Source organism: Ceratotherium simum, chromosome 8, assembly GCF_057802395.1.
Source record: "Ceratotherium simum simum isolate JZ-2026a chromosome 8, ASM5780239v1, whole genome shotgun sequence".
In the NCBI taxonomy this organism is placed as follows: Eukaryota; Metazoa; Chordata; class Mammalia; order Perissodactyla; family Rhinocerotidae; genus Ceratotherium; species Ceratotherium simum.
The window spans coordinates 31352977-31366881 of NC_141907.1; the positions used below are offsets into that span (position 1 = coordinate 31352977).

General features: G+C 42.2%; 1 protein-coding gene across 4 annotated transcripts in view; it reads left to right on the forward strand.

Moving 5' to 3' along the window:
• Positions 1–314: 314 nt before the first annotated feature.
• TBC1D1 (TBC1 domain family member 1) overlaps positions 315–13905 on the forward strand; it is a 215662-nt gene continuing 202071 nt past the window's right edge. For all 4 annotated transcript variants that reach the window (XM_014786740.2, XM_087434180.1, XM_014786744.2 and 1 more), the window contains exons 1-2: positions 315–455; positions 10148–10655. In XM_014786740.2, the coding sequence (XP_014642226.2) occupies positions 10239–10655 (417 nt within the window). In that variant the 5' untranslated portion in view covers positions 315–455; positions 10148–10238. The remainder of the gene's footprint in view (positions 456–10147; positions 10656–13905) is intronic.

Consider the following 13905-nt stretch of genomic DNA (forward strand, 5'->3'; position numbering starts at 1 on the left):
CTCGCCTGTCCCGGCCGTGCCGCCCGGGCAGAGTCACGTGGCGCAGTGGGAGGGAGGGGGCATCGCGCCCCCCTCTTGGGTCCCTGGTGACCGAGTCGGGAGATCCCGGCTTCTGCCCTCCCCTCGCCTCCCCCGCGCTCGCCCAGCCCGGGAGGAGGAAACGCGAGCCGCGCGCAGACACCTCCTCCTCCGCCGCCGCCGCCGCCGCCGCCGCCGTCCCCGCGCCACCGTGCCTGTTGCTGCCGCCGCCGCCGCCGCGAGACTCGCCGTGTCCTCAGCCGGGTGGAGAAGAGGCGGGAGCCAAGCCGAGGGGAACCCCTCCCCGCCCCCCGCGGCGTGAAGAGCGCAGCCAGTTGGGCACGATGGACGCCCCGCCCGCCCGCGCGGTCCCCAGGCTGCCGCCGAGCATCTGCGCCCCCCGGCGCGGCCCGGGGCTGTGAGCGCGCCGGGCACAGGTAGGCGCTCTCTGAGGCTTCGCCCACGCCACCCTGCTGGTTCCTGCCGGAGCATCCCGGCCGCCCCTCACCCCCAGCACGCCCCAGCGCTCCCGGGCCCGCGGAGAAGCCGGAATCCGGCAGCCCAGGGGCGTTCCTGCGGTCCTTGCCACGCGGGGGGCTGTCGAGGGAGGAAGTGCATTGCTACCTGGTTGTTCCCTACTTGGACGAAAGCGAAACCTTCAAGTTTATAGCGACCCAGGAGCTCCAACAGGCACCCTCCCGCTGCCTCCCTCCACTCCTGCTCATTCGTCCTCGCATCTCTCCTCTCCAGCCAAAGAGCTCTAGGGCTAATGTGTAAGGCGACCAGATTGGGAGCAGGGCGGTCAGATGGATCCCATGGCATCCTTTAAAAGTTCAGGGTACTTTGCACTAGTAACTTTGGCAGCTCCACCAGTGCGCGAAACATTTCTTTCTATGGGCACATCCTGTACCAGTCATTTTGAAACCCTGCATAATTGTTTCTAGCAGCTTCCTGATCGTTCGGTGATTATGGGACCCTTCAAACTTCGCCACGCGTTGTTTTTTTAAAAACATAAATGAGGTGTCTGGTTTTTTTTTGAAATCCACCGAGAGGCACCTTAACTTGTGATTTTATTTAAAATAGCTTATTCTCTGGGAGTTGCTTAAAAAGGAAAAGAAATTGAAAGTGATGACTGTTCCTTCCACCAAACGGGTTAATTTTCAGAGTGCCCTACATTAATGAATGGGTATTCACTTCATATAGAGCTCTCATTCTTCCTTTTAGATGATTGGATGGTTTCATTTATTAATATAATCAGACTTTGAAAGAGCATTTAAAAAGGACCCGATTTAAATGGGTCACACCCAAGAAACTCAGCTATCTCTACAAGTCCAAACTTCTAAACTTTCTGCACTGTGTTTAAACTGAACTGCAGAGGCCTTGATAAAAAACCCTTCTTTAGGAAAGCAGAAATTCATTCTTTTTCCCAGATTCTAAATGGGATTGGTAGGAGTTGGAGAATGGCCCCCTCTGGGTTTTGTTGTGTTTAGGGAGCCTACTCTGTGTGGGCGGGTTGGTGTGGAAGAATGAATGGAGAGCTGCTGCAGGAGGCTGGGAATCCAGCTGGCAGAACAGACTCTTCATGTTTCTAAACACTTCATGTTCTATGGCTCACTTGGGTGGGGGGGATCCCTGAGGTGGCTGAGTTCTGCACCTTTTCTTAGAGTTGAGATGGCTTCTCGTAGTTGGGAGGAGGTGTGCCTCGTGATCAGCTCCTTCCTGGGAACCCTGAGGACTGTCCTAAGGAATAAGGACGTTGCATGAAAAAGTTTGTGTAAAAAATGAGGCTTGATTGCTTTGTAAACAGGTATTTTACAACTGTTGGCAATGGAATGCTACAGCACCTTCAAATCTGCCTGCTTCATTTTTTTCTGTACCAAATTATAAGACCATAAAATGTACTTTCTCTCCAGATTTGTCTGTAAGTAACCGTTGACATAACATGAGCTGCTGGATAGTGGGCACAGCTGTGAGTTAAAGGACACCATGAGAAATGTTTAGGGGACATTTTCTGAAGTGAACACAAGTGGAGTATCCTGAGACTATTAATTGAATGCAAGGAGGTAGAAAAGAGACTAAGCATAGCTCAAAGCAGTGAATAAAATCATCAGGCAACGATTAAAATAAATGCCTTTATGTGGATTTGCCCAGCTGTTTGCAAACCAGTAAAATAGGGAAAAATTCATTGGTGGTGTTATAAATTATTAGCATCAAAGTAGAGTTTTGCAAATAAGACTCCCTGCCATAGTCAATGATTGTCTTTCCCACTGAACGCTCTGGGGATTTCCCCTTTCACTATGAGAACGTTTCTGGTTGGGTGTCAGGGTTGACCTTTTATCCCATATGACATTGTTTGTCCTGGTACCAGAGAGTATGAGGAAGAAATGGGCAACGCTGAAGAAATGCAGCTTGCTCCTTCTCCCTTATTATCCATCTATTGACAGTTTCTGTCCCCCACTTCCCTAGAAGGCAGCCTTCACCAGAAAGCCTACAGTAGCAATCAGATGTCCCCCTGCCAGAGCCAGGTGTGGGCAGGCAGCTGCTTCCATGCCCAGATCTTCTAGAATCTTCTAGGATGTACCACTTGCAAGCAGCGGTTAGTGGTGCACCAAGCAGCATGGTGCTTACCTGTTCCCCATTCACACCAGCATCTCCAGTCATTGTGGTGCCTGGAGAAGGGATGCCTGCTTGAGAGGATTCTGTCTTTGAATATGCTTTTAATTTTATCTCATAAAATGACAACTCCCTCAGGCCTCTTTTAATCCCTTCACAGCATTTCTCTGAAGGTCCTTGGTCTCCACTCCTCAGATTCCCAGGTGACCTAAAACGTGTATCAGCCCATTTGGGGGCTTACTTCTGCTTATGTGTGGGGGCCTTGGCATAGTTTTCTTGGCCCTTTTCCCTGTCTTCTGTGCTGTTCTTCTCAAGTTTAATGGCCACGTTAGTCCCAATACATGGTATGTTTCTCAGCCCTTTTCTTTTCTTGGTCGTTAAAACTTGGAGAAGCAGAATCTGTTCATTAAAATGACTGTGAGTCCACTCAGCAGACAGAGAGTGTTGGGTTCGTGTCCCCCTGATGATGGCAAAGGATTTAGGTTTTCAGAGCAGAATTGTTACCTTACAATTGCCTTTGCTGATTTTTATCTTCATTTCTTCCTTTCCAACCCCGCATTCCAATAAAGAAAATTTTAAACCAGACTCTTCACAAAAGACATGAAGCTTTCCATTTTCAAAGTTTTTGACATTTTCAAGCCGAGATTTCCATTTGTCAGGTTCTTAGATTTAAGGAGAATGTGTCCCTTTTCAGGTTTCAAATGTTTAGAAAAAGATTTGTCATATTTGGGCCACATGAAATAATCTTGACACAGGTTTCAGTGAAGCTGTGCAGAATGTAGGAAATATGTTTTCACACCAACAAAGAAGCATTTAATTTTGAGTGTGCCTGCTTCCTTTGTGACAAGCAGCAGCTTAAAAAGAGAACATACTTATTTAACAACACATTATTTATGATCCGTGAATCTAGGTAAGCCCTTATGGGTTTGTTGTCACACTTAATTGATACATGTAAAGTCCTTAGAACAGTGCCTGATACATAGTGAGCTCTCAATAAATATTACTTATTGCCTTATTATATTTACCTGTTTATTTTATACTTGTAGAGTATAACTTGGACGTTAGATTTGGACTACTGAGGCCAACAAAAATTTAGGTAGAAAAACAACCCAGCTAACCCACTAGAAAGATATTTTAGATTTACCCCCTTCTAGAGATATTCTTATATCACAAAGAACAGAAATTTGGGCATAAGACAGGTCTGGATTCAAATTCTGCCTTCACATTTACTAGCCAGGGGACCCTTGTGTAAAATGGGGATGATAAAACATACTTAGAGTTGTAAGAATACGGAAGATCGCATATGTAATGTCCAAGAAGACATAGTTGACCAATAGGTATTCCTCTAGCAAAGTAGTTAAGAGCGAGCACAAAGTCTGGAGCAGAAGGACCTGGGTTCAAAACGTGGTTCTGCCACTTGCTACTAGTGTGACCTTGGGCAAGTGACCTCACTTCTCTGTGCCAGCAACTTCCTCCTCATCTCTCGTCTTTAAATTGGAGCTGATGATGATAATAATCCGTAAGAGTCCTTATTCAGATAAGGTAATAACAGTCCAAGGTTGTTGTGAGAGCTAAATTAGTTAACAGACACACAGTAAGTGCTATTATGTGTTAATAATAATTATTATTACTTTTAGGAGAATAACTCAAAGCAGCTGTGCAGGAGGGAGGGTTATACATAATCTCTGAAGGCCTGCTAGGACCCCCACCCCTACTCTTTTATCCTTTGCAGTAAAGTAGAAGAGAATACAAGAAGTGCAGTGGCATTCTAAAGGACTAGCCTTGAATTGGCTCTGATTTATATAGGAAGGAAATCATTCAAAACATCGTTACTTTATGTGTCAAGTTAGAGAGGCACACGCTGGTACTGCAGTATCTTTGATGATGAAAAGATTAGAACCACTGGCTCCGGGAGCTCCGTGCGATGGTGAAATAGCCAGCTGCTCCAAAGATCTTTGGAACCTGTGGGCAATTCCTGGCTAAGTAGAGCACTGCTCTGATTGGATAGGAGTCTATGGAGAAAGTGAACAAATAGTTTAGCCAAGCCGGAGCTCTTACTGCATGAGATTAGAGTGTTCAGGTGGCAGAATAATTCTGTTCTACTGCATGCCCACTCTCTCTGGGGTAAATAACGGAAGAATTAAACCATTGATTTGCAAGGGGAAGTGAATGGCCACCTGGGGACTCCCTGCTCATCCTGGAGAACCCCTGACTGCTAATCAATATTGTCTGGTTCCTAACCTGGCCTGGAGCTAGAAGCTTCCAACACCGCTCCCTTTATCCTTCTTTTTCTTTCCCTCCCCCTCTCCCACCAGCATTCGGAGGAGGTGAGAGCTGAACCTGCAGTAGCTGTGGTGTTGTTAGCTACTGGAAAGTCCCCATCCTACTCCCTGTGGTTTGCTGGGAGGGAGTGGAGTGGGGCTGGGAAGACAGGGGGTTCCCAATGGTGGCCTACTAACTCCCACCATCACTTCTCTCGCTTCCTGATCAATAAACCCCATGCTTTCGTCATGTACCTCCCCCACATTTATATTCTTGACGGGAAGATGAGAGCAGCTTTCTATTCCCACACAATGTCGGGGACATTTGGTGTTATACAGTACGAGTATTAGATTCATATTCACCAGATTTTAGAGAGAGAAGAAAACTTGGGGATGATTTTGTTCCATTCTCTTATAAGAATAAACTTGAGATTTGGAGCAGTTAAGTAACTGGCTTTCTCAACTTCACACTTGAAAGTGTTTTCATGAGGAAACTGAGGTTCTTTGAAGCACTGGGTTGGAGTCAGGGACTTGGATTATCCTAATTCTGTCACCAAACTTGGGCAAGCCCCTTAACTTCTCCAGAACCAGTTTCTACATTTCAAATATGAGGGAAATTTCTAAATGACTTAAAAGGACCTTTCTAGCTTAAAAATTTTATGATTCTAAGTGCATGCTTCAAGGGATATTTAGCATGGCAGGACTCACTAGCAAGTTTATTGAAACTGTTCTAATAAGAGTATCTTTGTGTTTTGGGTACTTACCATGTTTATGGACTGTGGTAGGTAGGAGTTGTATAGCATACAGACACTCTCTCTAAGGGATAGGCCTGTACACAGATGGCTCTACTAACAAGAACATAACTAGAAGCTCACTAGAATAATAGATCATAGTATTTCTTACTGATGGTATGAGGCACAAGAGGCCTCTTGGAATAGGTGGTTCTACCTTGGGCTTAAAGGATGGTCAGAGGTTGCATGCAAATGATGTGGACTGAGATGGCTTACAAAATAAACTAATGGTTTGTTAGTATTATTTGAATAGTTCATCTGTTTCAGGGAACTTTTTATTGAAAAGTAATACAGTTATTCACCTAGCCTAAGTTACTATGAATCTTATATCAGCAGAATCTGAATTGCTTATAAATAATTATGGCTATGTCTGAGGTAGAACTTATTATTTGATAGTTTATAAACTGTGTTAAGGTCCAATCTACTTTTTTACAGAGAAACTAAGACTATGCCCCAGCTGGTTGAAAAGTGAAAACTTTAGACATTCAAATAGTTTTGTCAGTGAAATAGCAGAACTAATTTGATGACTAATTATTTAACAAATGACTAAATTGTGTAACTTTTTTGCACTATGTATATATTCCCTTACAAGAAAAGTGAAAGTAATTCTACTACGCTAATTGCCACCGTGTTAATAACTGCCTCATCTACACTAATGGATAGATCTCAGGTCTATCCTTTGTAATAATTCTAGTACTTTAAACATGTCTTGGGATTACTAGCTGTCAACAGTTAGAACTTGAAACAGATTCAGTTACAGGAGTGGAAGTTGAGCCAGACATTTAATGCCACTTTCACTGGTAGGTCAGAGAGAGAAAAAAGGAATTAGAGAGAGAGAGACCATTATTTATGGGGTTATATGAACTTCAAGTCTGTTTTCATCGTCAAGGGAAGCTGTACTTTAAAGGAAAAGAGACAAGGGAATACACTTTCATGAAATACGTTGGAGCTCTAAATAAAGTATGGGTTTATTTCTGAAATATTGAATATTTAAATTAAAAAATTATCTCTGAGCTGTGTTCAAATTATAAAAATTCACTCTTAGCATAAAAACATAGAGTAAAAAGAACAGCCTTCCATTCTATTTCAGAAAAGGTTTAGAATTTCAGTACTGGTTTTAGAAATCCCAAACCTTAAGAGTTTAAGAAGCTTATAGTCTGGTTGAGGGACATCTATTCAAACTCTTAAAATAAATATGATGACTAGATGCAAAATGCAGGAGGATGTGGTGATGGATGCCCTACATCACCTTGCGAGAAAGGTGGCAGTTGATTGAGCTATGACTTAAATATGAGTTGGAATTAGGTTAGAGGACAAGAGAAGAGATCATTGGGAGATGATTCTCCGTGGGTCTCTCCTGTTTCTATACATTTTGTGAATAGAGACACTAACTGCCTTTGTTCTGAACTATATTTTTGTTTTTTTTTTTAAATCGCAAGCAGCCATGGAAGATAGATATAGAGTCTCCCTCTGGAGTGAAGGGCAGACATGCTTACTCCCCATTATAAACTATTTGGGCTCCCAAAGCTTAGGCGCCTCTCCTGTAACCCAGTGTGAATACAGATGTCACCCGGCCTGTGGGAATTGGGGGTCAGGGAGCTGACACAAATGCTGACTCTCTGGCTACTGCTGTTGCTCTGAGTAATACATCGTCCTTTGTCTCAGACGATTACTCTACCAGCAGGCTACCTTGTGGCAGGCTAACTTGTTACCTTGCAAGTAGGGTAAAACCTCAGACACTGTGCAGTTTGTGACAGGTGTTATGTTCCTGGGAGAGAGGAACAGTATACACTGTGGCACAGAGGCATGAGAAATCACATCTCACATGGGAACCACAACTAGTTCTCTATCTTCAGAGCCAAAAGGTGCAGTTGGAGATGTAGACAGGACCAGATTCTGAAGAGACCTTATGTACCATGTAGTAGATGTTATGGGGGCGGTTATTAAAGAATTTTTAGCAGAGAAGTGACATGATGAATTTTGTGTGTTGGTTAAATTACTCTAGGAAAAATATGTGAAGGATAAACTGAAGATTGGGCATCTTTTCTCCAGTTGAGAAAAGATAAGCCACATTAAGACAAAGAGTCAGTTTAGAAGTGATGATAGGATGAAGAAGGAATCTGAATGACTTATTTTAGTTTTTTCAGGCTGCTATAACAGAATACCATAGACCGGATGGTTTACAAACAACAGAAACTTATTTCTCACAGTTCTGGAGGCTGGGAAGTCCAAGATCAAGATGCTGGCAGATTCAGTGTCTGGTGATGGCCTGCTTCCTGGTTCATAGACTGCTGTCTTTTCCCTGTGTCCTCACATGGTGGAAGGAGCAAGGGAGCTCTCTGGATTTCTTTTATAAGTGCCCTGATTCAATTCATGAGGGCTCCACTCTCATGCCTTTTCACCTCCCAAAGGTCCGACCTCCAAATACTATCACCTTGGGGAGTAGGTTTCAACGTATGAACGTGGCTAGGACACAGACATCTAGTGTATAGCAATGACTCCTTGGCTTTTGACTTGGCCAGTAAATAGTGATGCTTCTCCCAGAGATATAGCTCATAGGAAGGAAGAGAAGTTCTGGGAAGGGGAGAGGTGAGACTGAGTTAGTTTTAAAATAACTAAATTGAGACTGAGGTGCCTATAGGCTATCCAGATAGAAATATTTAGTGGCCTGTGCTGACCTGGTACTCAGGAAGAAAGAGACTTCAATGGGAGACAAACACTTAGGAATCATCAGGGTGTATGCGGTAGATGCATTCTTGTGCAGCACTGAAGAGGATGGGTTGAGAATAAGGAGCAAGCTCTCCCACATCACCTGTGACAAGCAATTCAAGTTCTCCAGCCCTCAGTTTCCTAGGTTATAAAAAGGGCAACAATAGTAGTCTCTGAGACTAAGGTTAGGGGTGAAGGTGGTTATGAAGGTGAAATGAGCTAACACATGCAAAGTGCCTGGTACTCCATAAAAGTGAGCTGTTAGCAGCAGCAGCAGCAGCAGCAGCAGCAGCAGCAGCGAGAGTGTTAGAATGTGGTGGTTGACACCAACAGATTAGGTAAGACTGTCCAAAGAAAGCGGGTGGAATGAGGGGAGAGGATGATGTCAAGCAGGGAAGAAAGCCATCAAAGAACCTGAAAAGAAGCAATCAGAGAGGTAAGATGGGAACCAGAAGAGTTTCAAGCAGGAAGGAGTGGTCAACATCGAGAAATTCATCAGAGAGGACAAGGCAGTAAAGGACTAAAAAGCCCTCTTTGGATTTCACAACCAGAGGATGTGGGCAACCTTGATGGGAGCAATTTCAGTGGTTCCTCAGTGCTTCGAGTCACAATCCAGATTGTGGATGGGCAGTAGGAAGTGGGGATAGTCTAGACTTTACCTTAAAGAAATTTGTGTAGGGAAGAATTATGACTGGGGGATGTTTGAGGTCAAGGGAAAATATCTTTTTTTTTTTAGGATGGGAGAGACTTCATTCACTCCTTTAAAATATTTATTGAGCCTGTTTTGAGTCAGGCGCTGTGCCAGGCACGGGGGATAAAATGGTGAATCAGGCAGATGTGATCCTTGCCTTCATAGAGTTTCTCCTTAGCACCTGTGTACATGCTCAGGGAATACATGAGAAAATGAAGACCCAGGGAGCAAATGAGTAAAGAATAGTGCTTGAGACCCTGTCGACAGCTCAGCTCTGGACAGAAGGGTTTTATCATCCAATGGACAGGAAGGCATTGGGATACACCCATTGAAAGTCACCCATAGAGAGAGGAAGGCAGTTGAGAGAGTTTGAGCCTAGTAGAAACAACATCCGCTGTTGAGGAAGAGGAGCAAATTGTTGGGGTGATGGCTTATAGTTCATGAATTCAACAAGACAATATTTGTGACGGTGTTTGGAACATAATAGGCACTGAGTACATGTTTTTGGAATTTGAATTTGTGATTCCGACCCTCTTGTCTATGTCAGGGAGAGCCTTTTAAAACTTAAATGTTATCCTAAGTAATAAAGTCAGTTGTTTACAGCTGGCCTGGTTCAGTAGACTATGATGATAGATAGCTGATATTTTTTTCTTGCAAAATTACTTTTTTGGGGGGAGTCACCAGTAGTGAATTTGCTTATCTTAAAAAAATTCCTTGAAATATATGTTAACTAATACAACAGGGTTTAAAGCTATCCAGGTAGCATTATATTGTTTTCTATCATGCTTGCCTTTGTTGGCTCTATGCCGCTTACATTTAACAGGAGTTTCCCGGTGGGATCTTTGTAACCCGTAATGAGTGTAACAGTTATGGCATTTTCAGGTTTTATATGAAATACAATTTTAGGAAGGCTCTTTCTAACCAGAATGGCTTATTCAAACTAATATTCATTTCTTCCTGTGTTTGGGTTTCAGACTTTTAAGAAACTCTGAAATAATAACTCTTTGAAAGTAGCTATTGCAGTGACTTCATTAAATTCTAATGTGTCTGTTTTTCTCCCCTAGGATTCTGCATCAGAAGCACATAAAATAGATTGCTTGGTCTAAAATAGAAAACAGTGGCAACGTTTTGCTGAGTTTCCAGACCCTTCCCAAGATGGAACCAATAACATTCACAGTGAGGAAGCATCCGTTTCCTAACGAGGTCTCAGTGGACTTTGGCCTTCAGCTGGTGGGCTCTCTGCCTGTGCATTCTCTGACCACCATGCCCATGCTGCCCTGGGTCGTGGCAGAGGTGCGAAGGCTCAGTGGGCAGTCCTCCAAAAGGGAGCCTGGTACCAAGCAAGTCCGGCTTTATGTTTTGCCCTCTGGACTGAGATGTGAACCTGAACCGGGGAAAAGTCAACAATGGGATCCACTGATCTGTTCCAGCATCTTCGAGTGTAAGCCTCAACATGTTCACAAACTCATTCACAACAGTCATGACCCAAGTTACTTTGCTTGTCTGATCAAGGACGATGCAGCCAGTCGGCAGAGTATCTGCTATGTGTTCAAAGCTGATGATCAAACAAAAGTAAGTGGAGTTGGGGATCAAAAAGGTTAAGGTGTGGCTGGATGGTTTTTATTGTATGGGGGTCAGAACATTGATTTTAAGTATCCTGGAATGAATAAGAGATCATGCTGCAGTCATACAGAGAGTATTTCACTGGAATTTTGAATTATGGGATAGTTTCTTTATAGTCTTGAAGAACATTTGGTAACATATTAGAAATTATAAAAGTTCAAAAATTTAACAGAGAAATCTGTCTAAAATTATAAATAAGAGCTGAACTGTTAGGATTCAGAACATTTAAGATTGTGTTCTAAAGCAGTGATTCTCAAACAGAAATGTGCATATGAATCACCAGGGAATCTTGTTAAAACGCAAATTCTGATCCAATAGGTCAGGTATAGCCCTGAGACTCTGCATTTCTAACAAGCTGCTAGGTGCTGCTGATGCTGCCCCTTTACCGATTGCACTTTGAGAAGCAAAGTTCTAGATCAGTGAGCTCCGCATTTTTTGATCCTATTAATAAAAGTAGATTTATTTATAAACTGTATAAGAATACTATTAGCCAATTTCCCAAGGTGCAATGTTCACTTAGGCAAAGACCATTGATAGAAACAGTGGCTATGAATCTAAGTGTTGATACTTTCAGGGTTTCTGTTGCTATTGTTTTTTGCCAACTTCATGTCAGATCTGATTAGCTTGTTATTGTTGTATCTCATGATGTGGCTGAGAAAAATATTATATGAGAAGTGGTAAAAATGTCATCAGCTCTGCTATTTTCCTCTTCGTTTGGGCTTGCATTGTTGTTAGCATTGTTTGCAGTCCTGTGCAGGACTCGTTTGAAGCCACTTGTTCATTTTGTGAGGGTTGGTTTAGATAAAATTGGCAATATAATCCGTACAGCTACTTTCTCAATTGGGACCACGTAAACTGCAATTTGGTAGAATCTACAGAAAGCAAACGAAGAGGTGAGGGCCCCACTGTAGCCCTGTGAGCTGAGGAGTGCCGGCACGCCTCTGTGGCTGTCGGCCACGCGCACTGAGTGAGGACGCCAGGGTCAACCCATGTGGTAAATGTCAGTAAATAGAAATAGAAGTGCTAATGATTTCTCCCTGCCCCCACTGGGTTTTTTTGCACACCCTCCAGGGTGCACAAGCCTCATTTGGAAATTAATGTTCTTGGGTGACTAAGTAGGTTTGCGGAGAGTCACTTTTGTTTGTTCGTTCCTCGGTCTTTTTTACTCATTCATTCAGTAACTGCTGCTCCAAGTACCATTGGAGAGGATATTAGTACAGGCTAGAAGGATGGCAGAAGCATCAATAGGTAAATACCGCGTGGTCCCCAGGGCATGATGGGAAGACAGAATGGAGCCTAACACACCAGAGTGAAAGGAAGGCTTTTTGAAATAAAGGCTAATCTGATAGAGCTAATAGAGCTTAAAACCACTATTTTACCCACAGAATTAGGTATCTTTTTCTTATAAATCATTTAACGTTATTGTCCATGTACCTCAAATGAGCAGGATAGCATCCTGGTTCAGAGGGACTAACTTCCTGGATTCCAGTCCTGTCCACCACCTATAAACTGGGTGGCCTCAGGCAGCACTGAGCCTTTCTCATCTGTAAAATGGGGATAATTATAGTGTCTATCTCATAGAGTTTCTGGAGGAACAAATGAGCTAGAACAGGACCTAAAACTTAGTAAGCATTTATGGCCATAAGAAATTTTCATTAAAGAAAGTTTGACTGGAAGCAGATTATATGCTAATTTCATTTCAAGTCTTAGGTCAAAAGAAAAAGGAGACCAAGACAAGTGTCTTCAGCTCACAGGATGAAAACCTGGTCATCCTGGAGCAACATTTTGTAAGCTAGACACTTAGCAAGCTACATAAATAAACTTAATGGTTCCTGTTATTTGGGCAAATTCCAGAATGAAAATTAGAGGACTGAACAGCCTGTACTCAGGCCAGCTCTCTATAAGGACTGAGTTTCCTTGGGGAGAGTTTTTCCATAGAAGAGTTGTTCAGCACTTTATACTTTTGACTCTTGCCCAAAATCTTTTACAGCCATCTGAGAACAGGCTTCTGGCCATTCAGAGACCTGACAGGAAGAAGAGATTTATAATTAAATTCTGTAATTCGGGCTTCCAGTCTTGCTGAAAGGAGAGAATTGGCCTTACTCTGTGTTCTAAAAAGCCATGGTAGAAATATGAATTAGTTCTTAAGTTATTTTTGGCTTGCATACAATTTTTACAAACACAAAGTGCCAGTACTCAGAGTAATGAATTGCTGTCATCCTGCTCATTTTATAAAAGAGTGATTTATAACATAGGTATTTCAATCAGTGATTCTCTTAGGTATTTCAATCAGTGATTCTCTTATTGCTGGAAACCGGTAAACCAAATTGGCTGTGATTCTAACTGGTGTGATATCTTTTATGTTCTTGGGACATCCCTGGCTCTGGATCTCAGAGCAGAGGCTTATCTGCTATAGGAGCTTGTTAACCTATGTCATCATTTCTCTTGACTATTTGTAACATTTGCTCAGTGAAGTAGTTCTCCAGGTTAAGGCCTCTTCTAAATAGATCAGGTCAAACAACTGTGTTTGGCAGAGGAGGTATATGCATTTACTGCCACGGTGATAAGCACAAAACTGCTGTTTGAGAAGAAACCATTTGATCAGCATATACATTAACTTACTGAAGAATGTCTAGGGAGAAGAGGCACAGAAAGGAATAATTTTATTAGCACAATGTGAAGTTGTGTTTCCCATTGTATATTCCATAGAATGTACTCAAGGTGTTCCACAGAGAAAGGCTTCCATCATCAAAATGCATTAGGGTAGCGTCTCAAACTTTTAGATCTGAGGACCCCTGTTCACTCTTAAAAACTATTGAGGATCTCAAAGAGCATTAGTTTATATGGGTTATATATATTAATACTTACTGTATTAGAAATTAAAACTGAGAAATTATAAAGGTTTGTTATTTTATAACCTTTATAATTTAATTATAATAATTAATTATAAAAGTCTATTATTTTATATCATTTTATAAATTTATTATTTATTATTATTATTTATAATAAATTGTAAATTTCTTCATTTATTAAAAAACAAAAGTAATAAGCCCCTTACATGTTAGCATAAATAATATTTTTGTGAAAATAACTATATTTTCCAAAAAAATTTAGTGATGAGTGGCATAGTTTTATTTTTGTTGGGTTTTTTGGCAACTCGCTTTAACATCTGGATTAATAGACAACTACTGGATTCTCA